Source organism: Pocillopora damicornis, chromosome 8 (assembly GCF_964200805.1).
Source record: "Pocillopora damicornis chromosome 8, jaPocDami1.2, whole genome shotgun sequence".
Taxonomy (NCBI): domain Eukaryota; kingdom Metazoa; phylum Cnidaria; class Anthozoa; order Scleractinia; family Pocilloporidae; genus Pocillopora; species Pocillopora damicornis.
In genome coordinates, this window is record NC_142677.1 from 14,915,479 (window position 1) to 14,943,285 (window position 27,807).

The window sequence follows — 27,807 nt, forward strand, 5'->3', positions numbered from 1 at the left end:
TCTTTTTACCACAACTCCCAACAGAAGTTTTTTTCTCTTTCAATGGACAGATACTTATCTATTTTGATAGTCTAACAGGAAAGTTGTCTACTAAGCTATCATGAAAATCCCAATTGACCGTAAATGGTTTCCTTTTGTGACATTTATTATTCTATGACTTTTATTATCCTGTCAAATTTATCAAGAACAATTCTGATAACAGTAATGATGATAATGAAAGCACAACTGATGAATAGCAACAATGATAACGGTGGTGATCATCATTTAAACAATCTGTTGTTTATACTTTTAGAGCAGGAGAAAAGTCAAGTCTTATCCTCTGGAATATCAAAGGATTTAGAGATCGGCAGTTCAAAAGGTACAGGATTATACCTTCTCTTGGTGTGCGTTTATTGTTATAATGGCTGATTTATTGAGCGTCTTGGTTGCTTTAAATCAAAATTCAGCAGCACCTATTTTAATGGTTAACAGCAATAAAAAGCAACAATAGGAAAACCTTGGGCCAAAAAAGGCTACATTCATTTTTCTTGACATATTGTATTTATAAACGTATTTGGTGGTTGCTTTCTAAAAATTTATTATCCTTCATTGTTTTCAAACAGTTTCCAAAGCACAACCCAATGTGTTAAAATTATTTTCTATTTTTTTAAGGTTCGTCCGAAGAAAAAGTTAAAGCAATCCAAGAAAAACTGGATTTGGATGATAAACTTTCTTCAGGTGAGAGAAATAAACAGAAAAAAGATAGTGGTAATTTAAGTTTGTAACCACTGAATACAACACGCGCGATAAAATCAAACATACCGTCGAACAAACTGAACTCTGAAAGTGTTCTTCGTTTAAATAAATTTGTGTTCTTCGCTATTTCAAGATCATTTTACATCCAAGAAGGAGTCAGATGACGATGGAAGCAAATCAAAAGGTACAAGAGATCAATGTAAAACTGAATAAATGTAAGCGTAAGTCCGAAATTAAATCAAAATCCGAATCCTGGTATATGTATTAGAGGCTGAAAAAACAAAAGTCATCATAGATCGTGAGTGTTTTAATTATTAATATGTATTGGTATTTCATTTGGAAAAGAGGACAACATGACAGCTGATGAAAACGTGGCTGCTGCTGACAACGGTTCCCCAGTTGAGGGAAAAAATGAGGCTTTATCAGATTTTTTCTATGATTGTAACGATCAGTGAGTGGAACAAAAAAAACCACGACGGGTCACGGTCGCTCTGACGAAGGGCTAACACTCGAAACGTCGGCTTTTAAATTCGTGAAACGGTGAAATTACCCTGTTATACTCTCCCACCGACGCAGCAGTACAGTTCCTTTAGAAACTTACCCTACTAATTACAGGTCACAACTCATTATATTATTATTATCACCCGTTTCATTTTAGTTATCAAAGAGACACAAGTTGAGGCAGCTGAAGGAAACGAAGACTTTCCTTTCAACAACTCATCAGGTGAGAATCGATCGTTGCTCAGCTTTTTTGTATGTGCCATAACACAAGAGCTTGCATTGGAAGAGTTTGTGAACAAATAGGGTAAATTATATCATTAAACATGCTAAGACCTTTTTCATCCAACCCTTAGGGTTATGCATCTTCTTTCTCTCATTCCAATCAATATAGTCACCAAATGAAGCGTTTTTAAACATTTGCACCAAATTAAAGCCCAAAAACTTGATCAACTTATCGGTCCTCACTCATCACTTGAAAGCCTCAAAACTGTTGTTACCAATCCACAAAATCTTCCACTTTCCGACTTAGGGCTAGAAATCGGTCCACACTAAGGGCTTAAATTTTATTACCATTTTTAAATCATTGACGAAATTTTAGTTAAGCAAAACGTCGAAAAATTTCTTCACGCGTTCAATTTAATAAAGCCTTTTTCCATGACAAAGAGGGTGATTCTAACAGATTAGAAATCGGTACGGTTGTCCATTGGGATGCCAAAACAGATATTCCACTTCATCATGGGTCACTGAAATGGAAAATTTGTTCAGTTGTGACACGCGCAAAAGATATCTTACATATCTTCGTTATAATTTCAGAGAACAAAACTTCAGATGATAAAGATGTGGATCTAGACGACGACCCCTTAGTAGGTAAGTGAGAAGACTAACGTGTTCCACAAGACGTAAGATAAGACAATCTGTAGTCATCTACTGTCCTTCTTACACTCGGAACAATTCAACCGTAGCTGGTAGAACGCTTTACGATTGAGTGTCGTAAAAGCGAAACTAAAGCAGCAAGTAACGAAAAGGAATTACTACAAGGAGCCGATGAGAAATTTAAGTGGAAACAAGGAAACTGCGCATACCTGACGCGCAGGAAAACAAGAGCGACCCAGCCGCAATTCGACTTGTTATATTTTTTATGGAGGGTAAGTTTCTAGAGAAACTGTGGTGCTGCGTCGGTGAGGGAATATAACTATATAATATTTGGTTTTATCAACTGAGTTGATAATGTAAAATTTGCTACCGCAAAAAGTTTCAAAGCTGACGTTTCGAGCGTTAGCCCAGTTCGTCAAAGAGAATGACAAAGGGCTGACGCTCCAAAAGTCAGCTTTGAACTCTCTATGGTGGCCAATTTACGTTATCAACTCAGTTTATAATACTACATTACCTAGTTCTAGTGTGAAATCTGACTGACTGCGTGAGAGGCGCAAGTTTTTGAGCAATCCTTAAGCGAAAGTAAAATCAAAGCAATCCAAGGTTATTCTCTACATTCAGTTGGAAATTTCTTAATTAATTAAGCTTATTAATCCTCTCTTTTCTCTCTCTCAAATCACTTAGGTTGACAGAAAAATATCGGTATAAGGAATGAATTGTATAAGCAATAATGTCATTACGTTGGTTGACAAGCGGCCTAAAAACCGCCTGCAATTAATTTTAATCGTTCGGGTATTGTAAGTAATTAGTCATAACGAGTAATATTCCGGTGTTTCCTGTATTTTTAGTGAGAGCAAAGGATTGTTTTCAGCAAGGTAACAAAGAATACAGACAAGGAGATTTTCATAGAGCGCTGAAACTGTACACTGAAGGACTTCAGCTAAACTGCAAAGATAATCGGCTGACAGCCAGACTCTACAATAACAGGGCAGCAGCTCATTTCCGTTTAGGTATGGAATTTCAACGTTCAATTATTTATAGTTTACTTAAAAGTTCATCTTCAAAGAGTCATGTGGTCCCATTTTATGCTAATTTTTCTGATCGTTTATCTATCACTCCAAATGAGTTAAAGGACATCCAGTAATATAACGGCTACTCAAGATAAAGACTCCAAATCTTGTGACCTATAATAAACCGAAATCCCCGAGAAGAGCTTTATATCAGTCACGACCCTCTTTAATTTCACGTCGAGCGTTCAAGTTCAAGTTTTAGGTCCTAATGGTAAAAAAGGGGAAAATTAATAAACTAATCCCGTTATCACCTGCACTTCCCATGTGTATTCTCCTCACCAAACCCTCCCTCCTCCCGCAACCGCGTTATCGAAGGTTATATGAGGGGGCCCAAGTCTTTCCAAGGTAAAAGAAAACCTCGAATTAGTTGTAAAGAGTCCTGTTGAAAGGGAGTCGGTTACTCTTTTTGCAATTCTATCGAACGCAAATGACCGGTTAGCTCTAAATCCCTCATTTAGAAAACTTTGAAAACAGCCTAGATGATGCCACAGTTGCTGTACAATTGGAGCCAACTTTCATCAAAGCCTTGGAGAAAGGTGAGTTTAATTTTAGTCGCCATTCAGTGGCGATAGCTCCCTGGCTACGTACGTTCAAGTAGATGTTTCTGGTTCAAATCTACGCGGTCACGCACCATAAATCTTCATTTGTGAATTGAAAATGCCAATATTTTGGCTTCTCAAAGAAGGCACTTAGCTATTTATCACTAATCCTTATTTTTATAGGAGCTGAAGCTTGTGTGCAGCTTAAGTTGTATGATGAAGCAAAGATCTGGTGTCATAAAGGATTGGCCGTATCCTTTGAAAAATACATTCGTTTCTAAGACGTAAAAAAACTCCAGTGATTACCACTTTAAGCTAACTTAAGAAAATCTAGTGCAAATTTAAGACGTCCAATGATTTTCAAATTTTTCAATTTTGATTTAAAAGCTGAATTTTCGGTGGTCTCTAGCTGTCAGTTTCAGTCACTTTTCCCGGTGAAATATGAGTATGATTTATGTTAATGCCATTAAAACCAGTTCTTACACCATTTCCTGCTAACAACGCAAACGATATAACCCGAGATAACTAACGACAAATAATAAAAGACTTTCCCAAGATGATATATTACTATAGAATGGATATGATCGTACCATGCAGCTATTAATGATGCCAAACACTGACAGCTGTTAATGTCTTTTCCAAAAGGCAACGCGACGAAAGACACTGCTTGTCGCCGTTGAGAATCTGACATGTGAAAGAAAATTCTATCTTACCGTAAAGAGTTAAAAGGCTGAACAATTAAAAAATCTGACAAGTGTGCGACTTAATCGAATTACTGTGTGAACTGCAAAGCAAAGTTATCAAGATTGACAATTTTGTAAGAAAGGTGCTTTCGTCGAGTTCTCGAAAGTCGAAAAGGCACTCTGCAGGTAGAAGTCTTGCAGTGTCTAATAGACTTTCTCCTAAAAACTGGATGAAACACCCTCCCTAAGCATTCCACCTTTCCTCTCAGCAGTGTCATTTGACTTAACGCATTGAAGATGGACGATAATAGTAAAAGGTTGCGTCATCTATTAAACAAGTGTGGTAGTGAGACAATCGCATCCGGCGAGATAAAGCCACAGCAAGTAAAGGTAAATCTGACAACCATTACCTGAATTTTTCTTTAAATAGAACTGATTAGGCAACCAGAAACTCTAAAGAGGTTAAAACGTGCATCTCGAGTTTACAGGTCTTGGTCGAGGGGCCAGTAACGAAAATCACGAAATTATATCGCTTAATCGTTACGACCGCAGGGGCCAATATTTTTCCAGTACTCACTCAAATAAAATCATCAAAACGAAGTTAGCCAAATCCCGAAGTCTTCTAAAATATACGTACGTTCTAAAGATTATAAATCGAAAAATTCTTATGGCTAGAACAAAAGCCTACCTCTCTGTCTCTGTATTTTCTTTAGAGTCTAGTCACTTTCACAAACTTAAGAACCTCGTTGAAATTCCACATCGAGGAAGGAATTCAGAGGAATTCTGTGCGAGTGGTTCTCATGGCCCAATTACAGATCGCGACATTTCTACTGCAATACTACTAGTCTTCATTAGGCAGTGAGGTGGCTTGTTTACGTGTCGCTATTTGTAGCGCGTTGCTTCGTTGCTATTGGTGCATTTCGATCCTCATTATTATTCCGGTTGTTAGATGGTGTTCCCCCATAGGTCCTCATAAATCGGCTGTTGTGGAGTCTGATCGTCGAATAGACACTTAACAATAGCACTCTGCACTGACTGAGGTTGGTGGGTGAATCCCTCCACTGGTACACACGTAGGGTTAAAGCGGCTATCCATATAAGATTTCATCTAAACAACATCAGTGGAGATAGTGGAATCAAAATTCACGAAGCTTGGATACTCACGATCAAACAACACAATAACCGATCAAAGAGGACCTATGAGGGAACATCATCTAACAACCGGAATACTAATGAGGATCGAAATGCACCAATAGCAGCCGACTAACGTGCTACAAATGGCTTAAGGGGTAAGTTGGCCACCGTACAGAGTTAAAAGGCAGACGTTCAGAGCGTCAGAGCAATGAAGACTAGCAGCATTGCAGTGGAATCGTCGCGATCAACATCCAAAGTGACTTTATCGTGAAACAAAGGAATTAATTTCATCTTTTATCTTACACCACGATGAACAAAAAACTTATTTTATTGCATCAAACCAGGAAGTAGAAATTGCCAAAGATCTGGGAGACAAGACTGGAGAAGGAAGGAGTTATGGCAACGTTGGCAATGCTTCTCTTGGTCTAGGACAGTTCAAAACAGCCATCGACTACCATAAAAGTCTTCTAGAAATTGCCAAAGAAGTGGGAGACAAGGCTGGAGAAGGAAGGAGTTATGGCAACCTTGGCAGTGATTATCATTGTCTAGGACAGTTCAAAACAGCCATCGACTACCATAAACGTCGTCTAGAAATTGCCAAAGAAGTGGGAGACAAGGCTGGAGAAGGATGGAGTTATAGCAACCTTGGCAGTGCTTATCGTAGACTAGGACAGTTCAAAACAGCCATCGACTACCATAAACAACATCTAGAAATTGCCAAAGAAGTAGGAGACAAGGCTGGAGAAGGAAGGAGTTATGGCAACCTTGGCAGTGCTTATGATTGTCTAGGATAGTTCAAAACAGCCATCGACTACCATAAACAACATCTAGAAATTGCCAAAGAAGTGGGAGACAAGGCTGGAGAAGGAGCGAGTTATGGCAATCTTGGCAATGCTTATATTGGTCTAGGACAGTTCAAAACAGCCATCGACTACCATAAACAACATCTAGAAATTGCCAAAGAAGTGGGAGACAAGGCTGGAGAAGGAGCGGGTTATGGCAACCTTGGCAGTGCTTATCGTAGACTAGGACAGTTCAAAACAGCCATCGACTACCATAAACAACATCTAGAAATTGCCAAAGAAGTAGGAGACAAGGCTGGAGAAGGAAGGAGTTATGGCAACCTTGGCAGTGCTTATGATTGTCTAGGACAGTTCAAAACAGCCATCGACTACCATAAACAACATCTAGAAATTGCCAAAGAAGTGGGAGACAAGGCTGGAGAAGGAAGGAGTTATGGCAATCTTGGCAATGCTTATATTGGTCTAGGACAGTTCAAAACAGCCATCGACTACCATAAACAACATCTAGAAATTGCCAAAGAAGTGGGAGACAAGGCTGGAGAAGGAGCGGGTTATGGCAATCTTGGCAGTGCTTATCGTAGACTAGGACAGTTCAAAACAGCCATCGACTACCATAAACAACATCTAGAAATTGCCAAAGAAGTGGGAGACAAGGCTGGAGAAGGAGCGAGTTATGGCAATCTTGGCAATGCTTATATTGGTCTAGGACAGTTCAAAACAGCCATCGACTACCTTAAACAACAACTAGAAATTGCCAAAGAAGTGGGAGACAAAGCTGGAGAAGGAAGGAGTTATGGCAATCTTGGCAATGCTTATCGTAGTCTAGGACAGTTCAAAACAGCCATCGACTACCATAAACAAGATCTAGAAATTGCCAAAGAAGTGGGAGACAAGGCTGGAGAAGGAAGGAGTTATAACAACCTTGGCAGTGCTTATCATAATCTAAGACAGTTCAAAACAGCCATCGACTACCATAAACAACATCTAGAAATTGCCAAAGAAGTGGGAGACAAGGCTGGAGAAGGAAAGAGTTATGGCAACCTTGGCAGTGCTTATCGTAATCTAAGACAGTTCAAAACAGCCATCGACTACCATAAACAACATCTAGAAATTGCCAAAGAAGTGGGAGACAAGGCTGGAGAAGGAGCGGGTTATGGCAACCTTGGCAATGCTTATGGTGATCTAGGACAGTTCAAAACAGCCATCGACTACCATAAACAACGTCTAGAAATTGCCAAAGAAGTGGGAGACAAGAATGAGATTGCCCAGGCCCTTTGTAGTCTTGCTACAAATTTTGAAAGGCAGGAATGTCTCCAAACCGCCCTCGACTATTATATTTCTAGTAGAGAGATTTTTAATAACGTTCGGGCTAGTTTTCTGTTGCACGATAACTGGAAGATTTCGTATCGAAATGTTTGCAAAACAGCATACAATGGTGTTTGGCGCGTACTTTTACTGAAGGGTGAACACGTTAAAGCTCTTCTCGCTGCCGAGGAGGGACGTGCACAAGCTCTAAGAGATATCGTGGATTTAAAGTATAGCTTTCGACAAACCCTCACGTGGTCGAACTCTAGGAAATGCTCTGATTGTCTTTCATTACGAAACGTTTCATCAGATGTAGTTTTCCTAGCAATTACTGGACCTTACATTGCTTTGTGGACTATTCGGAACGGGGAAGTCGTTCAATCGAGAATAAAGCATGTGAACAACTTTCTTTACCAACGTGAATTAGAAGTTTACATTACCTCTTTGAATAAGGCTGCTTCCTTGCAAATTAGTGCAAGGGCTGCTGTTGAATGGCAAAAAAGTTCAACTCAAGTGGGCCGAGATGAAAAAGGAACGAGCGATGGTTCTCCGCGAAACGCGACGACTAATGCCCTGCGGAAGCTTTATGATATCATAGTTGCTCCTATCGCGGATCTGATTGATGGAGATGAGCTTGTATTTGTTCCTGAAGGTCCACTTTGCTTGGTGCCCTATGCAGCATTGGTGGATTCGAATTCAAGGTATCTGTGCGAATCTTTCAGGATTCGAGTAATTCCATCCCTAACCATTTTAAAATCAATCTCAGACTGCCCGACAGAATTGCACAATAAAACCGGTGCACTGCTCGTGGGTGATCCATGTTACAAGCAAGTCCTTTATCAGGGTGATTTGTTGAATCAGCTGCCGGGTGCAAGGAAAGAGGTGAACATGATTGGACGAATCCTCGGTATTGCTCCTCTCGTTGGAGGGGAGGCGACAAAGGAAGAGGTATTTAGACGAATTTCCTCAGTTGCGTTGGTTCACATTGCAGCGCATGGTAAAAAAGAAACAGGAGAGATTCTCTTGGCACCAAACACAAGTAGGACAACCTGTCAAGCTGAAGAGGAAGACTATCTACTGACAATAAAAGACGTGTTACGAGCCGGGCTGCGAGCGAAACTGGTTGTGCTAAGTTGCTGTCACAGCGCTTGCGGTGAGGTTATGGCCGAAGGTGTGGTTGGCATTGCGCGAGCGTTCTTAGGTGCCGGTGCTCGATCGGTTCTGGTATCCCTGTGGGCCATTGATGACGATGGTACTCAGGAGTTCATGAAACATTTCTACGGAGCGCTGGAAGAAGGCAAGGGTACTAGTGAAGCTGTCAATCAAGCCATGAAGTGCATGAGAGAGTCTGAAACGTTCAGCAAAGGGTATTACTGGGCGCCATTTGTACTCATTGGGGACGACGTGAAACTGGAATTAACGGAAATTAAAAGGTATCCATCGTAAGTATGCCTTTAATTTTGCTCAATCAACGAAAAGTGAGATGTTAATTATCGCCTTTTTGTTCCTTGAGGTCAAACTCAATTTCATGTCTTTTATCTTCATTGCGTTCCTGCAGCCGAGGTAGAGGGTGCGCAAGGATAACACGAAACAGAAAAATACGTTTCTCGTTGACTTATTGTACTGCCTGTTGTTAATGCCGAGACTCGCAGTTTTTCTTTTGTAATAAAGCATGGCACTTAAATTTAATTTTTCGAGGAATTCAAGAAAAACATTCAATTTTGCGGCTCTTATACTTTTCTTGTAGGTCATCACTGATGGATTTGTTTGAAGACAAGAGGAGACCCCAGGCGTTTGGTACTGACTAATGACAATCAAAACAACCAGAGGCATGCGGGGTGACAAATTTAAAGTTACACGGCGTTGAATTGAACTGGTTGAGTCATTAAATAACCCGCATTGATGCTATAATCAAATAAGCGATTTGTTACCATATCATTTAATAATAAACTGCCAAGTCAAATGGTTTAGTTTTAAAAGGAGATTTTTTGCGGAGATTGAGTGGTGTTGCGGCCATGTTTAAGACAAGTTATGCCGAGAAAACCTTTTAATTAATCTCACATGGTCTTCGTAAGGATTATACAGCGATGTTTTCTAAATCATAAGTTAAATACGAAACTTTATGGCCATGTGAGTTGTGTATTTCAATTTCATGGCTCCAAGCATCACCTAAGACCAAGTTTAACCTTTGGTGTTTGGCATACCTTACCTTTGAATTTTTAACTTGTTGTACGTTGTACACGTGATTGCTTTTTTTTACATGCATTTGGACATGCATTTGATACATTTTGACTCACTGGATTGATAACTTAATTTTTTTAATCTTGAAGCCTTTGCCAGCTTGGAAGAAATGTACTATCCAAAATGACTAGAGCAGGCATAAATCATGAACTGTGGAAAAAACGGAGTCCATTGATACTTACTTGGTACATAATCCAATTAAAATCCATTTCAGATCTTCGTTTCAGTTCTTCTTACTGTTTTTGCTTATTTCACGCAGTTTTCGCTCGGAAAATTGAGTGAAAAAGCAGGCGATGTTTTTAGATTATCACTCTTCTGCTTGATATTGCAAATTTAGAGTAAAAAGAACTTCTGAAAGAACGAAAACCAGAACACTATGAAATTCATATTCTGTTACACCCCTTCACTCTGTCTAAACTTTTCCCTTTTGCCCAATTAATTAAACAGGCTGTTAAATTACAAGGATAAGACCCACACCACACGTCTATTTCACTTGGAGGAGGGGAGCTGGTTCGAGTGAAAGAACGGTCAGCTTAAAAGGTCATTAAGTCTAAAACGAAATCTCCGTGTTTTTCCTACCACCCTGTTAAATAGGATACATTCCGCTAGCGACCATGACTGTGCTTTTAAATTGCAGCCAAGTATTTTTGCTCACCACTGGTTCACATGTTTCACACCAAATAAGCGGGGCTAGATTTCTGACACTTATCGAAATTTCAGGGTAGGGGCGCGGGCTCATTTCCTGAACAGCGAATGCTTTTCGATTCCAAACTGAAAATTGTTTACTGACAATTTGTTCTATTGACTTGCTCACCTAGACTTAGGGAAACATTTCAACTCTTTAACCCCTCGGAGCTACTATCATGTAATGTCTCCCTACAGTATCAAGCCGAGCCAAGTATTAAGGTCATGAGAATTAAGGGATTGATCGCCAAAATCCTCGTTGTCAGCAGCGTAGGAAATGTATAGCAAGCGGGTGAAAGAATTGGTTTCAGAGTGAACTCGTGGAGTAACTGACCAGAGTATGTGAGGTGATTTTTAAATAGCAAGAAGTCTAATAATTCACTATAGCCATACTCATCGGAGGAACAAAACAAGGGAATCACCTCACCATTACTCCACCTCAATCCTACGCGCACAGAAGATTGCAGGCCTTTAACGTCACTACAAAACAACTAAAGAGACTACTACAAAGATCTATCTTTAAGTTAGATTTGTTTCTCGATTCTCGCCAAAAGTTTTCTTACAAATCGTTGGTAACTTTTCTGGATGCAAAGTAAAACAATGCCACCTAAATTAAGACAACTCTCAGTTTTTTTTTCCAATTCCAAAGTTTGTTCAGTTTATTTCTTCTCTTCCTCATCTTCTCCTTCAGTCTGTTTTGCAAAGTACTTCTTCTTTTCTGTTGGATCAGGTATGATCGTCTCTTTACCAGGCTTCCAACCAGCCGGACAAACTTCCCCGTGTTTGTCAGTATATTGGAAAGCCTGGACTAAACGTAAAGTCTCGTCGACTGATCGGCCCACCTGCGTAATAACCAGTTTAGATTAACTTCTCTGAGTAGCTAAGTTATAAATAGTACTTCACACTTTATAAAACCAAAGACCGCGAACCGCAAAAAAATCAGGAGACTGGACACCAGGAGCCTTTTTTCTTGATACTATCTACTCAGCTTTTTTTCTCCCTTGTCCAAATCAAAATCGAAATATCGCTATTTTTCTAATGAAATAATAAAAACGTCACAAAATAAAAGGAAAGGGATCCCCACTGCTTAACACTTAAACAATGAGCTTGAGATTTTTACCACGTGACAGTGGACGAGGGCCAGACTCGAATCAAATTATATGAATGGACAGATAAATTTTCTCAGCGTATCAAGAACAATTAACTGTAGAAGCAAACAGCTGTTATGATATGCAAAAAAACCCTTCCGGACATCAACGTTTGCTTTTTCTTTCTTATGTAACTCTCAACTGTTATGTAATCACTTCGGACTACTCACGTGTCAGTTCTCGGGTTACACACACAAAAACATATTTTATAATAAGAGAGTCGCTATCGCGTTGTTGTTGTTTCGTTAGCTCTAAAGGTAACCTGCCTCTCAAGTGATTAAAGTTTGTGTTCAAAGAAGCTTACTGGACTCAGACTCACTATCTTGCTCTCTCGCGTCTTAAAGGACAAAACTTGGTGTCAGAAGTGGGATCACGTTTCACGAGCTTTGCTGTTGTTGGTGGAAGTTTATTTTATATTGGTCATGACCTCGACCTCTGCTAGTCAGCAACCTTCTGGTTCATCGGCTGCTGCACCGATCTATACCACCACAGTACCGCTAGCCAAACCTCCAGATCCTCTTAATCTCGAAGACAGGTCACGTAGAGGCGATAACTGGTTACACTTTAAGAGAGCATGGCAAATCTATGAACGGGCGGCTGGGATAAGTCAAAAGGACGGCCCAGTCCGTGTTGCTCATTTTCTTAACATCGTTGGAAGAGAAGGAGTCCAATTGTTTGACACCTTTACCTTCGCTGAAGACGAAAGCGCTGACAATATTGATGACGTCCTGGCTAAATTTGAATCTCGTTGTTTGCCGCAGCGAAATCAGACGTATGAACGGTACCTCTTCAACAAGAGAGAGCAAGAACCAGGAGAAAGTGTCGATCAATATTGCACAGCACTGATGCGCCTTTCTGAACACTGTGGGTTCCTAACCCTAAGAGACAGCTTGATAAGAGACCGCCTCATCCTTGGAGTCAAGAATGATCGGTCACGCAAGAAACTTTTAGAGAAGAAAGATCTCACTTTGGATAACGCGTTGGATATCCTGCGAACACAAGAGCTAACTGATATACGCGCTTTAGACATGACAACTGAAGAAGCCAATGTGAATAGGGTAAAAGCCAAGAAAACGAAACCGCCTAAGACCCAGACTGAGGATACAACACCGCATAAACACACTTCAGGTAAGAAGCGGACTCCTCCGTGGAAGTCAAGAGGGAAAAGTTCTGGTAACCCCGACAATGTATACACACGAGAATGCAAGTTTTGTGGTACTGTTCACGAGATGAAAAAGTCAGCTTGTCCAGCAGTTGGCAAGAAATGCACCAAATGTGGCAGAGACGGACACTTTGCAAAAAAATGCCACCCTCGCTCTGTCAATCACGTACAAGATTGTGAAATCTACAGCCACAAACCCTCCCCCACATCAGCTTATGTAACGGCGTGCCTTAACAATAATGCCCAAGTACAACTTCAGATTGATACAGGTGCTTCATGTAATATTCTCCCCAAAAGTGCCTACATCCGGGCTACGGGAGACAAACAGTGTACAAACCTTGAACAGTCGTTTACAAGGCTCATCATGCACAACAAGACTGTAGTCTGGCCACTTGGTCAAATCCGCCTACTAACTGAACGGAAAGGAAGAAAATATGGAGTTCTTTATCACATTGTGAAGCAAGATTTGACACCCCTCCTCTGTCGAACGACGTGTGAAAAGATGAACCTGGTCAAAATCTTGGATGCTGACGTAAATGCGATTCACGACGAAAGAATTGACGTCTCGTCAAATGTTAGAAGTGATCCTATCCTATATGAATTTACCGATATCTTCACTGGAATTGGCTGCCTTGAAGGAACCTACTCCATTCAAGTGGACGAAGGTTTCCGCCCGGTGGTACATCCCCCTCGTAAAGTGCCAGTCCCACTTCGAGATACCCTCAAGTTAGAGCTGGATAACATGGTGAAGAGTGGTATCCTCGCCAAGGTAGTTGAACCGACATCATGGGTCTCTAGCCTTGTCATAGTGAAGAAATCTAACGGGAAAATACGAGTATGTCTGGATCCTCGAGATCTCAACCGCGCAGTGAAACGCTCGCATTATCCACTTCCAACTATTGAGGAAGTAGCAACTCGCCTTAGTGGTGCTAAAGTCTTTAGCGTGTTAGATGCCAAATGTGGATTCTGGCAGGTACAACTTGATGGAAAGAGTAGTTACTTGACAACCATGAACACACCTTTTGGTCGCTATCGATGGCTCAGAATGCCATTCGGAATAAACTCAGCCCCAGAAGTATGGCAACAACGAATGCACGAGCTAGTAGAAGGACTCGCAGGTGTTGAAGTCATCGCCGATGATTTCCTAGTTTGCGGTTTTGGAGACTCTAATGAAGCTGCAATTGCCAACCATGATCAGAATCTCAAGGCTTTCCTCAGTCGCGCAAGAGAAAGAAACCTCACTCTCAACAGCGAGAAGTTGAAACTTCGACAGTCACAAGTTCCTTTCATAGGACACCTCCTTACAGCGGAAGGTCTAAAACCTGACCCGTTAAAGGTACAAGCTATAGTGGACTATCCGGTGCCTACCAATCTCGCTGAACTCAGAACGTTTCTGGGAATGGTGCAGTATCTGGCGAAATTCTGCCAACATCTGTCTACAGCATCACAGCCCTTAAGACAGTTGGAAAAGAAGGAAATAGAATGGCATTGGCAACACCCCCAAGATAAAGCCTTTAAGGAGATAAAAGAGCTCATCACTAAAGCCCCAGTCCTACAGTACTTTGACGTGAGTAAGAATGTCACTATACAGTGCGATGCCTCACAGTATGGCATTGGCGCAACTCTACTTCAGGAAGGACAGCCAGTTCACTACGCCAACAGGGCACTGACGTCGACAGAGCAAAATTACGCACAGATTGAGAAGGAGCTATTAGCTGTTGTATTCTCTTGTGAGCACTTCGAGCATTACATTTATGGCAAGCACGTCACAGTCGAAACAGATCACAAGCCACTGATTGCTATACAGAAGAAGCCAATCAATACAGCTTCTAAGAGATTACAGCGTATGATGCTACGTCTTCAAAGATTTGACCTGAATCTCACTTACAAGCCAGGCAAAGAGATGTACATCGCTGACGCACTTTCTCGCGTTCTACCTAAGCAGTCAAAGGTACCAAATGCTAGCACCTCATCCTGCTATAAAGATCTAGAAACTGTCAACTTTGTTGAAGACTTATCGATATCAGAGTCGACACTTGCCAAGTTTCAAGTGGAAACGGCCAAGGATGAATCTTTACTAGCGTTGTCACAAGTCATACGCGCTGGCTGGCCTACAAAAACTTCCATGGTACCTACAAGCGCACAGCTTTTCTTCAAATACCGAGATGAAATGACGCTCCAAGATGGCCTAGTTTTCAAAGGAACGAAGATCGTTGTCCCAGAGAGCCTTCGCCGTGACATGATAGAGGAAACACACAAGTCCCATCAGGGACTCCAAGCATGCCTTCGAAGGGCCAGAGAGGTTTTCTTCTGGCCAGGAATGTCTGCACAACTCAAGAATCGTATTGATAAATGCTCTATATGCCAAAGTGTGAGACCTGAACAAGCCAGTGAACCTCTTCAGCCTCACCCAGTTCCTGACAGGCCATGGCAACGAGTTGGAACAGATTTGTTTACCTTCGAGAACCGAAACTACCTCGTATTAGTTGATTACTACAGCAACTTTATCGAGCTGGATCATCTTGCCGATACTACGTCCCAGACAGTCGTTCACAAGCTGAAGATGCATTTTTCGCGACATGGGGTACCCGATTACGTAGTTTCTGACAACGGTCCTCAGTACTCATCCTCAGAGTTCCGAAGATTTGCAGTAACGTGGAAGTTCACTCATATCACCACCTCACCACACTATCCACAAGCTAATGGGATGGCCGAAAGCGCAGTCAAAACCTGCAAGACTCTAATGAAGAAAGCTCTTCTGTCTCAATCCGATCCATATCTTGGTTTATTGGATCACCACAACACCCCCACTGCTGCGACAGGTATGTCTCCGTGCCAACGACTTTTTGGTCGCCGAACTAAGACACTTCTACCCTTCTCAGAGTCTTTACTCAAGACTGACCAAACAGTTAGTGATCTTCTCAAAAGGGATCGTGTCAAGCAAGCGAAACATTTCGACCAACATGCTAAACAACTCTCAGAACTCAAATCAGGTGACATAGTGCGCATGAAGATGCCTGGAGAAACAAAGTGGTCAAAAGCAGTTGTTTCTTCTAAAGTGGCATCTCGCAGTTACAAGGTTGAAGTCAATGGTAGATCCTACAGGCGTAATCGCAAGCAGTTGCGTTCTACCATGGAACCACTTCAAGAAACCCCCTTCAAAATGGACGAAGATGACCTGACCGTTCCAGACAATCTGCAGGAACAGGACCAACCCCCTCCAGCAAGTTCTCAAGTAGGAACATCCATGTCCCCTCCAAGATCTCAACTACCCCCAACACCCCAAACAGAGCTGAGTGCAAGACCACCTCACGAAGCTACTACAACTGAAATACGGACACGACATGGACGATTGATCAAGCCACCTAAAAAGTTTGACATTGAGTTATAGTTAAAAAAAAAAAAGAAAAATAGGAAAAAGGGAAAGATGTTATGATATGCAAAAAAACCCTTCCGGACATCAACGTTTGCTTTTTCTTTCTTATGTAACTCTCAACTGTTATGTAATCACTTCGGACTACTCACGTGTCAGTTCTCGGGTTACACACACAAAAACATATTTTATAATAAGAGAGTCGCTATCGCGTTGTTGTTGTTTCGTTAGCTCTAAAGGTAACCTGCCTCTCAAGTGATTAAAGTTTGTGTTCAAAGAAGCTTACTGGACTCAGACTCACTATCTTGCTCTCTCGCGTCTTAAAGGACAAAACTACAGCTACATAAAACTCGCAGTAGAAATTCACGGTACAATTACAGTCATACATGAAAAGTTACAACATACCGGTAGATCATTCATTGTGATCTGTCGTAGAGTCCCTTTGTCATCGATTATAAATAGACCCCTGAAATAGAACAACAGGCATGCAATAAAAGTGGTCATAGAAGTAAGAATATTCTCACCTTAACCAAATCTCCCCAGCCTAACTATCAGACCTGTCATATAGCATGAAGGAAGCAAAGTATAGCAACCTGATCAGACCTGGTCTGAGAGTGTATTTAATCCATGGATGTTATGCCCATTACGGGAACATCTCCCCCCCCCTCCCCCCAGCTCCCCCTCAAAAGTAAGGGGAAAAAACCATCCGACCAAGAGAGACTCTTCAGTATATGAGTTACGTTTTTCTTAACTATGTGGTGTGACAGCCAACAATGCAACAAGATAATGCCAGTCAGGTGCTCAAAACTGGATATCTTGATCCAGGGTAGGAGCACTAACAAAGAAATGTTCAGCTTTTAGAAATCAAGAATAGGTAGATTGCAGATAATGAAATACTTTGTTCAAGTAGATATGGTCCATTAAATGATCATCATTATCATTATTATCATTACATCAAATAAGTTTTTTTGGTACATACCACACAGATGAATAGTGCTTTTTGTGTGCTCTGTTTGGCTGGCTTGAAAGTGATTAACAAGTACTCTTCCCCTTCGAGCAGCCAAGGCAACAGAATCATGCATCAAAAATTTAATTTCCAACCATTTCTTTGTATATTGTGAGAAATGTACTGATTTTTTTTTTCTGTGTGGTATATACAGTGTACATGCTAATATAATTATTTACCTCACTGTAGGTGAAAGTGGTAGATATTTACCTAGCTGCTTTGCAGCTCGGTTAATATCCCCAGCTATTTCACCTCCACTTTGTTGAATAATGTTCATTATTCCAAGAGGATCACAGCTGATAAACACTAAACACATGTTTAAATAGAATGGCCTACAGACACAAAAAGTCAGAAACATGAGGAAATACAAAACACAGATGTCCTCACCTTAAGGTGTGACCTTCATTCTCAAGCAGTACTCCATAATCTTTAGCAATTTGGTGGTTTAAGTCAGATAACAGAGGATATTTAAGCCTTCCCAGACCACCCTCTTTCCTTGGAGTGTTTATCCTAGAATTGAAAGGAATATAGGAACTTAGTTATTGCCTCTGGTACCTCTGGGAATTCTTAACAATTCAATAGGTACAAGGATTGCTCTACTAGCTGTTTTGAGAATTCCTTAAATTACCAATCATGCTTAAAATAAGGGTGAACACTGCTGTAGCAATATATATCTTTGTGATTACCCATGGAGTCATTCAAACGTTCTCTCCTGGATGACTATATTGTAATAATCTAACACTTTACACAAACATATAGAATGAATGTAACTTCAAACTGAAATACATTTTATGGTAGATTTTTTTTACCAAAAATGGAAATTCTTCCTTTTTACTTTAATTTCTGGCATTCTACAAATCTTCAAATGAATATAAATTGGAAATACCTTTCTCTGTTTTTTTAAAACTCTCAAATCCTTTAAAGTTACAAATTCAGTTCAAATTTAGGATTGACCCTTAAACCCCTAAGAGTGACTAACATCTAATTTCTCCTAACAACATCACTCCTAAATCAAACATTTAGGTCATGAGAATAAAGGAAATGATCACCAACTAAAGAAACTCTTGATTGTTGAACAAATTCTCCTTGTCAGAACCCTTGGAAATGTCTAGAGAGTAGTAATGGAGAATATACATACTGATGTTAGGGTGTAAAGGGTTAACATACCAAGCTAAATGGGTAAAAACTGAATCTACTGAACAACCAACAACTTCAGTGTTGATTGCCCTGAACTCTTCAATTCTGTCACTAAAGGCAATGATCTCCGTTGGACAAACAAAAGTGCTGCAAATGACAACAAATAGCTGTTATTTGTAATGATTCAATTTAAAATAATATGCATGCAATTAATGAAACTTTTAATATCAGTCACCTTGAGAACAATGTTGACTACTCGGTAGCAATTGCAGAGAGATGACTAATTTGGCAGGATAGCATGAAGGTAGCAAAGTACAGCAAACTTTTAGTCAAAGAGTATACTAACATCTAATACTCACAAGTCAAGGGGATAGAAAAAGAACACCAGATATTTTCCTGTGTAGGAAAAAGTCATAAATATAACACAAATTAGAATAAACTGGAAAGAAAAGAGAAATCATCAACAGATGACCAAAAACATCAAGTGAACATGCCAGAATTTGAGCAAGGGGAAGGTTTATCAAAAATCTGTAGAAAAAACTGGAAGAAGAAGACAAATCATTAACAGATAATGAGAAACATCACAGAAACATGCCAAAAATTGAGCAAGGGGAAGGTTTTTGAAAGAGATAATAATATTTTTAACCAATGTTTCATTAGATGTATTTGGTCACAACAGGTCACTTGACTGAATCTGCCTCGTGCATCTCCAAACAGGCAATGCCCATGCACTGACAAATATGTGTTCATTCAAACCCAGGCAGAGGCCTCTGTTTATATAATAGCACATGCAAAAAGGAAAATATTTATAAGCATTACAGTTTCAAACTGCTCCTGGCAGAATTACCAGTAGCCACATACAAGATCTTTACAAACCTGTGATTGGACTTCACATATGGCTCTCAGTTTTCCAAGTTACAGCTGTATCTATGAGCTCACAGAAAAAAAACTTACCTCTAGAATCAGTCATCTTCAAATATTTGAACTCTCCATTAACAACTGCAGTCCCTTCCCAATGATCGAGGTTCTAGTTTAGAAACTGTGCAGAAAAAGACTCAAAGGTCACCATTTTACATCTAAAGGACAATATTTATATCAAAATCAGAAACAAAAAGGGAACACAAAAAAGATTTCTCCTATCAAGAACTCAGATAATTATTCTAGGACTGAATTGCCCTTTCCAAACACCAAAGACTTTTTTGCTACACTTCACCACCCCTTTCTCAATAACTCCAAAGAGCTGAGTTTAAGCAAAGGGTGTTCCCAATCCCATTTCAAACACTGATTTTAGAAAAAAATTTTATGTTTCACCAATACTTTAAACAGCATTTCATGCATCAAAAATTTAAAAGGGAAATTTCATATCACTCTTTTTAAGTGCAATCTTCCAGGCAGGGAAATCTTTAGGTTTTCACAAAAATTAATGATAGAAAAAATAAGCTGGTTTCATAATAGGAGGCAAATCAGGCTTCAAAATGCTTCATAAATTCACAAATTGAGCTAGCCTTTCTTTAAAATTCACATGTCACAAATTAATTTTGACATTAATCACGAGTTTACTGTACATATAAACCTTTTGCCATCCTCTCCAAACATTTGATTTTTTATGAGCCACTCCAACTGTTAAATGTACATCATTCCATGTCAATTACCTCAGAGAATCTGGAGTTACCACATTAATACAATGTATTTGGCTGTAACCAATATCCTTGCTATAAGCCAACTGACCCCAAACTTCCAATGTGTAAAATTAACTCAACCCTTTAAATTCCAAGATATGGCTGTTAATTCTCTCTTCTAGCTGCTACTTATTTCCTTATAAATTAGTAACAAGAATTTGGTGTTAAATCAAGATAACAAATTCTAATTGAGAAGCATTCACATCACCTGTTTGCTGGATAATGTATAAACATTATAAGGAAAAATTACACATTCGTCACTTTTGGGAATTAAAGGGTGAACCAACGTGAATATTAGTCAAGACCTATTCTTGGACTTTATGTACATGTATAAAAAAGACCCAACAATTTTGCATACATTAATTTTACACTAAAATCTGCTTTTCTCTCAAATGAAATTTGTAAAAAAGCTATGCAATGAAAAGATGAAAGTTAACAAAGGTTCCCCTGCATAAAACACATGCACAAAAAAATTGAAGCTTTACTTTGAGTGAAAATAACTTGGCTTATAGCTGAATAATTACAGTATATCAAAATGATACCCTCAAGGTCACAAGTTTTTCAATTGTTATCACCTAGCTGTTGTTGATATTGTCAATACAGAGTTACTGTTATTAAGTGAATTGAGAAACATGATTTGGAAATAAATGTCACCTTACAGCTTATGGCAACCTTGAGTAAATGCTGCAATGCAAATGCTGAAAATCTAATAAACACCTTGACTTTTGATCAAAGGAGCAATGAAAGTGGATCATTTGTAAATTTTCCACAAAATTAACATGAAAATTTTAAATTCCATAAAAATCAATTGATGATTTGTATGACCAAAATTGAGACTGCAGACTGGGTACAAAGTACATGCTGCATCAAAATATTTCTCTCTTGCTAAACACAGCATACCAGCATGTATTAGTATAAGATGCTGAGTGAAAAACGCTTAATAATATTCCCTGGAAGAGCATTACTGTTAAAACGCATGTCATAACTAAAACTTATCTCCCTAATATATTTCAATCAGTGTTTATTCACATTGTGTATACTGCAATCTTTCCCTTCAACCCTTTATCTCCAAATAATAATTCTCCTTACTGTCTGCCATACCATTCTTATGATGCTAGTTGAAAGAATTTGTTATTGGATCAAATAATCCCCTAAATGATACTTTTCTTTATTCTCATCACTTTACCAAGCTCAGAAGGCATTAAACAATGATTTTTAGAAGAATGTAGGTGTCATGCTTTAAAATTTCAGACATGGGCAGTGAGAATATTTTAGCAATGGACATTGTTACATAATGAGCATAATTAGAGTTTATATGGCGCACAGATATGAATGATCCAATACCCTTCGCAGAAAATAAAAAAATTTTCAATGATAATGGCAGCTAACTAAAATCACTATAAAGTTACATAGAGATAAGAAAACCTTCTAATTCCCTTGAGAAGATAAAAACACTTCATTACTGGAGGCAACAAACTAAAAGCTTGGCTCAAAAGGTAAGTTTTGAGACTATGCTTAAAACTAGGTACAGGTCAGTGATGTCACTAAGTAGACTTCCAGTCTCAATCACTCTGATAAAGGGCTAAGGCTCAAAACATCAACTGTTAAACTCTTTACAGTGGCAAATTTACCCTATCAATTCAGTTGATAATACTAAATTACCCTGGTATAATCTCTCTCACCAACATAGCACCACGGTTTCTATAGAAACTTACCCCCTTTATTCCAAAGGTTCCATCACCATGGAATATGACCTCAGCAAGTTGATAAAGGGGTCATAAGAAGTTAATTATCAAGTGCATGCACAGTGCAAAGCCTCAGGTGGATACTGGTGTAAACACAAGCTCAAAGGGGCTGTATATTCTCCTAACCTTGGTTTCTTAAAATCCATCCCACAAGGACAGCTGATTCTTTTGTAAAAAGTTAGCTCTTGGTTTGTTAAGGGAATAACTCTACAACAACAAAGCTCTAGAGCACTGACTAAGGGAAACCTTTGCCACACTTAGTGCAAGGAATGAAATGTTATGGGAACAGAAATGAACACACTACATATTCTTAACATAGATTTTTCCATAGATATCATAACACAAATGCAACAAACTAAACATTCAGTAACAGGAGTTTTTTGTTCTAATCTTGACCCTCATTTAAAATGTTTTTTGGTTATGGATGGATTTGTTCTGCAATAGTTTCCATCTATAACTAGTTAAAAATTAAAGGTTCCAATGACACATACTGCATGTACTATCCAATGTTTAGAAATGCCATGTTTGAGTTTAAACCTGTCTCTCTTGATCATTAAAATCCCCTTTTACACAGAAAAGTTTTTTCTCGCACAAAGGGCAAAGGCTCTGCTTAGAAATTAAGAAATTCTATTGACATGTACCAGTAAATAGAAGAAGATAAAAGAAAAGATCAGTTTCCTTATCTTTAGAAGTTCCTCTTTAAACTATTTACACTTAATTTTCTCAGCAACAGTTTGGTGCGGTAAGTATTCTCCTACAGTGTAAGTATAATATCCATTGTAAGAGGAGGACATTTTGGAGTTTAAATACTAGCATTTGTGGGTTAATTAGAAAAATCCGCTTTCATTTAGCTAAGAACTTTCTTTCTCATAATAAATCATTTATAATGTACCATGTAGAGCAATGCCTATAGGCAGTTCAGTGCAGATACAGTAAAACTATATGTTCTTAACAAAACATAACGTTTAATCAGTTAGTTATTAGTTTCTGCCAAGACACTTTTACAGCAACCCCACTGATAAGAACCTAACTTAAAATTTTAGGCTAAATAGGTTCTTATGTAGAGGGGGCTTAAAATGAGAATTTTAGCCTAACAGGTTCTTAAAACCCAGGTTCTTATACGCGGGTTATTACTGTACTAGCATTTGTGGGTTAATTAGAAAAATCTGCTTTCATTTAGCTAAGAACTTTCTTTGAAGAGAAATTCTAACCCAGATTGAATATGCCAACAAAACAACCTCTTGCTCTCTAAGAAAAACAAATCAACTGTGTTTGCTCCAATCAGTCAAGAAAAAAATATTCAATTTTCCACCTGGAAAATATTTCTTCCATAACTAAAACTGATTTAAAATTTCTCTTTCAAAATATTATCATCGGCAACAGGGGTGTAATTAAAAAATGGCTTATCTTTATGGTGATGTCCAAGTTACATTCATCAAATTAAATATGATAAGCATTTGCCAATAAACAACTTCCAAAGAGCATAAAAGGATAGTTATTGCCCTATAGAATTTTCAGGATATAGTTCATAATCTTTTGTACTATTCTCACAGAAGTATTTCTAGGAAACATCTAAGGCTTTTTCTAGGAGGAGAGTAGTTAGAGAAATGAAATCATTTCAAGGAAACTTTATAAAATGACACTGGGTTCATATTTTATTGTAGTAACATTTTATAATAATTTAGTTTTGTTGTTCTTAGAGAAAAAGAAGAAATGAAAATTAGTTTGGTATTCCAAAAGTTACTTGAAAGAACTTTTATTAGTCCATGGATACATTCAATATAAAATATATCAATGAAAGTGAAATTTCATCTGTGAGAAAATGTATGAGGAGTATATAAGTAGGTAAATCTCTTGGTATTTTTCATTGACTGGTAAAAGCTACAATAAAAATTATAAAATTCAAATATTTACATTTTGTATGTGATTTCCACTTGAGACTTTACCTTAACGGAGAATTACATTAACCCAGTCCACCAGACTAAATGACATCCAATGAGTTTTGTGAATGATGAAGAAAGTAAATTTTTTGAGTTATAACAGTTTTCAATGAGTTGTTTTAAATGTTTGACCTGAAAATATTTACAAAATCTAGGAAATTATCTGTCGTAGGAATTTGTTTCATTTGAAAATAACCTTTTAACTGGTTCACCAGCTCTTGAATAACAGTTGCTCAATTCATTTAATCCTTTCACCCCCAGATGTAATCAGTAATTCTCCTTATTGTCTGCCAACCAATTCTTATGACAATAGTTTGGAGAATTTGATAGTGGGTCAACTAATAATCTCTCAATTGTCTCCTTGATGTTGTATTCATTTGCTATGGTAAGGAAAATTCTCGGTTTCTTGGTCACTCATGGGAGTTGAGGGTAATAAGCTGAGACTTCTTCTCTGCTGGAAAATGTGATTGGTCATTTTTTAATCTTAAGAGGACTTTTAGTTAAATTCATTCAGTGCAGAAATCATTCCCTGAAAGTTTAATGTTACTGTACATTGAAAAACATACTTTACAATAGTTGCTGCTGACAGTAACTGTACTTTCTACTTTTTGTTATCATCAGAATATTTTGGATAGTCAAACTAATGTGTATTATTTATAGCAACGTTCTCTAATTTCTTACTGTAAAGTTAGTCAAACAACTTACTATTTGCAGAGTTCTCCATCATCAATCTCCTGTGCGTTTTCCATTCCAATTATCCAATCCTATTTGAATCCCTGTTTTTGTCCTCATCTTACAACTCTGCAAATCCAATAAAATAATTGATTAATAACATAAAACACACATGGTTAGTTTTCTTTTTGTCAGATAAGCCATCTACTGTGTTTAAACTAGCATTAGTGGCCTTATTAACCCTTTAACTCCCATGAGTGACCAAGACAGAATTTCTCCTTACAATATCCATACAATATCAACCAGTTTAGTGATGAGAATAAAGAAAAATATCAATTTGGGGATAATTAGTTGATTCAATACTCAATTATCTCAACTAACATGATAACAATCGTATGGTTGACAGAAAGGAGAAATACAAATTTTATCTGGGAGTTAAAGGGTTAAAGTCCTTATAGCCTAGCTTTAGGTGGTGCTAAAATTAAGAATTATTCCTTAAGCAATGGCAATGTCTACGAGCTTAATTCATCTCTTCTATGAACGTATTTCACATGTAAGTTTCTTTTATTATAACATAAAGAAAACCATGATGAAGAATTTCTTTGATACCAATGTTTACCATCAACAAAGGCTCTGCTGTATTACTCGCCTCATCAAACAGTACTGTAAATCATCTCCTTCAAACAGACATTGCATAGATTAGGGAATTGAGAAGACTACAGGGAGGCTTAGGAACTTCAGACATACTTCAGTTTTACAATATCCAATGCAGAGTTACTGTTATATCTATATGAGTGAATTTAGAAATATGATTTTCAACTTAACAGGGTTTTCTTTAAGGTTTTAAGTAGCCAGAGCTTTTTTAAAGGTAAACGGTTGTGGGTCTTGAAATCCAATATGGCGGACAAAATGTCATATTGTTTGTACATGTACTTTCCTGCCACCACAGCAAGATTTGTCAAAAAGACAGTCCCCATCAAAATGCTTTTAAACTAACCTTGAGTCAAAAGTCTTTTTATGTTTTCAGAAAAGATAGGCACTGCAAATTTATATTTTTATTGAGCCCAAGTTTAGACCTGATAAACATCATCTCTGTGTGGGCTCTCAAAGCAATGAAAGTAGCCAGCGAAACCTTACAGAGAAGCCGGCGTACTTTGCTGTAAGGAAATAAATAGGAATAGGAATAAAAGACCAAGGAATTCCCAACTGTAACAACTCTGGTTCTAAAGACCTAGAAATTCCAAGTTAATATCCAACAGGACTTGGAATTCCAATGAATTCCTAGGAATTCCAACTCGGAGCACCAACAACTTTCCCTGCAAGGCTGTAAATCTAAAAACTTGCCAAAAAAATCCTAGGAATTTTCAGGAATTTCTAAGAATGTTTTTAAGAATTACTGGGAATTTTAGGCAACTAACATGAAATAAATACCAGAAAATTAAAAAATCCCAACTAAAAATTCAAGTATTCAGTGAAATTTATTTACATGCTTAACTCTGGTTTACATGTAAAATATTTTTGATTGTATATTAACTACAAAATGTAGCAATATTAGGATGGAATTTAATTCTTTTTTTTCTTGAAAACTTTGTAAGCATTATCCTCAGTCACTGCTATTCATATAAAATAGTCCTAATCAAATTTTTAAATTTGGTTTGACACAAATTGTGAATAAAATCTGTTGATTCTTTTCCATAAAATACAATAACTTGAATTATATTTATTGCAAGAAATACTATCAGTCAAAACATAGTCTTTAAATGAATCATTTAATTTTGGATGATGATACAAATGATATTTAACCCTTTTGCTCCCAGAGTCAAGCTTTGACTTGGTTTTATGTGGTTGTACCTTCTTTGGATAAAGCTCTCGTGTGTAAAAATTAAAGGTAAGCTGTCAAGCAGTACTTTCATGTTTTACTGTTTGTTTTTGTTGATTTTGCACATTGAAATTCAAAGATTTCTTCCCAATTTTGACTTAGCACACTTGGGAGTGAAGATATTAATTACAGTTAAATAAAATTGATTTTTGAATTAAATCTAGTTGTAACTGTAACAGTAACTTAGAATAAAGGTTCCCTAAACTGCAGACAAGTTGTCTACAATAAGCCTTTCCATTTTGTATCTGGATTCCATGACATAAAAAAATGAATGAGCTCAGACAAGGCCTTAGATAGCTATAAGGAAAAGGGCATTCATTGGAATCTTAATTTGACAAAGTGCATTGGGATTGGGAAATCTCTGTTATATCAAATGACTTATACTGTATATTGGAGTAAACACATCTCTTCCATAGATTTTACTAAAAAAAAGGGCGGAATACATGATTTTGTTTTTATCAAAGGAGGGCTTCTTTATGTAATCAGGTTTGTTTAATCACAGTTTGTATTATGAATCTAGAATGTTCCCAAACGTGACTAAAGTAATCTTGAAACCTTACTGATATGTATAGGAAATCGTATGAACGCGAGTGCATTTCGCGATTTATGGGCACGAGTGATGTTTTGAAAGTTCTCAAAATTGCACGAGCCGTAGGCGAGTGCAATTTGAGAACTTTCAAAACATCACGAGTGACCATAAATCACGAAATGCACGAGCAGGTTCATACAATTTTTTATTTATTATATTCTCGACAAAATTACTCCATCGGTGTTTCCATGGCAACTTCTCCGTATTGCACTCTATAACCTCTATTGCACTCTATAACCTATTTATGCATTCATCATTGACCAATCAGAAACGCGATATTTTGTTGAGTATATAATAAATATAATTATTTCATTGTAAAGTGTAAGCTTAAGAAACTGCGGCATGCAAGTGTCCGTTTCGATTCTCAGAATTATTCGAGTTTCGGTTACGCCGAGAGTTATGTAAGCTTAATTCAAGCCGTTATATCTATTCTTTGGTAAGATTTTGATCACGTAACGAATATCGCAATTTTTACTCACCACAAACTTTCAAAATCGTAGCATTAAGAATGGCCACTCGACCTTTGTTTGTACCAGTCGATATGTCAACTGTTGTCCCATCTCTTAATTCCACGGCGCCAACGACTTTCTTTTCATTTACAACATTCACGCTGTTCTCGTTTTCCCAATGAACCACAATAAAACCCATCTTTAGAAATGTTATATTAAACAAAACAGTTGAGAAAAGAAATAACTTGACGCACGAGCGATCAACCGTTGAAAAGTTCATTCAAAGACAGGCGCCAAATGTAGTCTTCTTTGTTTTCGATCACGGGCATGATCACGTGGATCTTTTGAGAATAGTCGTTGCTTAGCAAAGAGAATCCGCTGGCTTGCCAGATTGCAGTTTCAAGAGAAGCGCACAACTTCATTCTGACTTCTCTGACTGGTTGTCTGCTTTTGGACGATGG

At 38.2% G+C, this 27,807-nt stretch overlaps 2 protein-coding genes across 6 annotated transcripts in view; one reads left to right on the forward strand and one right to left on the reverse strand.

The window, feature by feature from the left end:
* LOC149041571 (uncharacterized) overlaps positions 1 to 10,109 on the forward strand; it is a 34,025-nt gene extending 23,916 nt beyond the window's left edge. The window contains 11 exon segments of the mRNA XM_089180889.1: positions 293 to 358; positions 652 to 717; positions 869 to 919; positions 1,394 to 1,459; positions 2,050 to 2,103; positions 2,958 to 3,119; positions 3,638 to 3,715; positions 3,902 to 3,969; positions 4,699 to 4,791; positions 5,879 to 9,084; positions 9,390 to 10,109. Of these exon segments, the coding sequence (XP_089037015.1) occupies positions 293 to 358; positions 652 to 717; positions 869 to 919; positions 1,394 to 1,459; positions 2,050 to 2,103; positions 2,958 to 3,119; positions 3,638 to 3,715; positions 3,902 to 3,969; positions 4,699 to 4,791; positions 5,879 to 9,084; positions 9,390 to 9,450 (3,971 nt within the window). The 3' untranslated portion in view covers positions 9,451 to 10,109.
* Positions 10,110 to 11,081: 972 nt separating this feature from the next.
* LOC149041573 (peroxiredoxin-4-like) lies at positions 11,082 to 27,641 on the reverse strand. Of its 5 annotated transcripts, none has more exons than XM_089214840.1 (8): positions 27,377 to 27,641; positions 24,463 to 24,558; positions 20,046 to 20,154; positions 19,348 to 19,432; positions 18,753 to 18,789; positions 17,644 to 17,766; positions 16,656 to 16,716; positions 11,082 to 11,409 (listed from the first exon to the last, which is right to left on the reverse strand). In XM_089214840.1, exons 4-8 carry the CDS (start codon positions 19,361 to 19,363, stop codon positions 11,227 to 11,229), a joined length of 420 nt encoding a protein of 139 aa, XP_089070966.1. In that variant the 5' UTR covers positions 19,364 to 19,432; positions 20,046 to 20,154; positions 24,463 to 24,558; positions 27,377 to 27,641; the 3' UTR covers positions 11,082 to 11,226. The 5 variants fall into 5 exon arrangements, with proteins under 5 accessions (XP_089070966.1, XP_089070961.1, XP_089070964.1 ...); XM_089214835.1 differs by lacking the exon at positions 20,046 to 20,154 and adding an exon at positions 18,424 to 18,540 and having other exon boundaries at positions 27,377 to 27,637; XM_089214838.1 differs by lacking the exon at positions 20,046 to 20,154.
* Between the last annotated feature and the right edge of the window lie 166 nt (positions 27,642 to 27,807).

What these genes read in the sequence shown, in the direction of transcription:
- LOC149041573 (XM_089214837.1), bottom strand. An exon ending in AATGAAGGTCACACCTTAAG is followed by an intron (nt 16,717 to 17,643) that starts GTGAGGACATCT and finishes GTTCTATTTCAG; the next exon opens with GGGTCTATTTATAATCGATG. An exon ending in TCACAATGAATGATCTACCG is followed by an intron (nt 11,410 to 16,655) that starts GTATGTTGTAAC and finishes GTTATTACGCAG; the next exon opens with GTGGGCCGATCAGTCGACGA.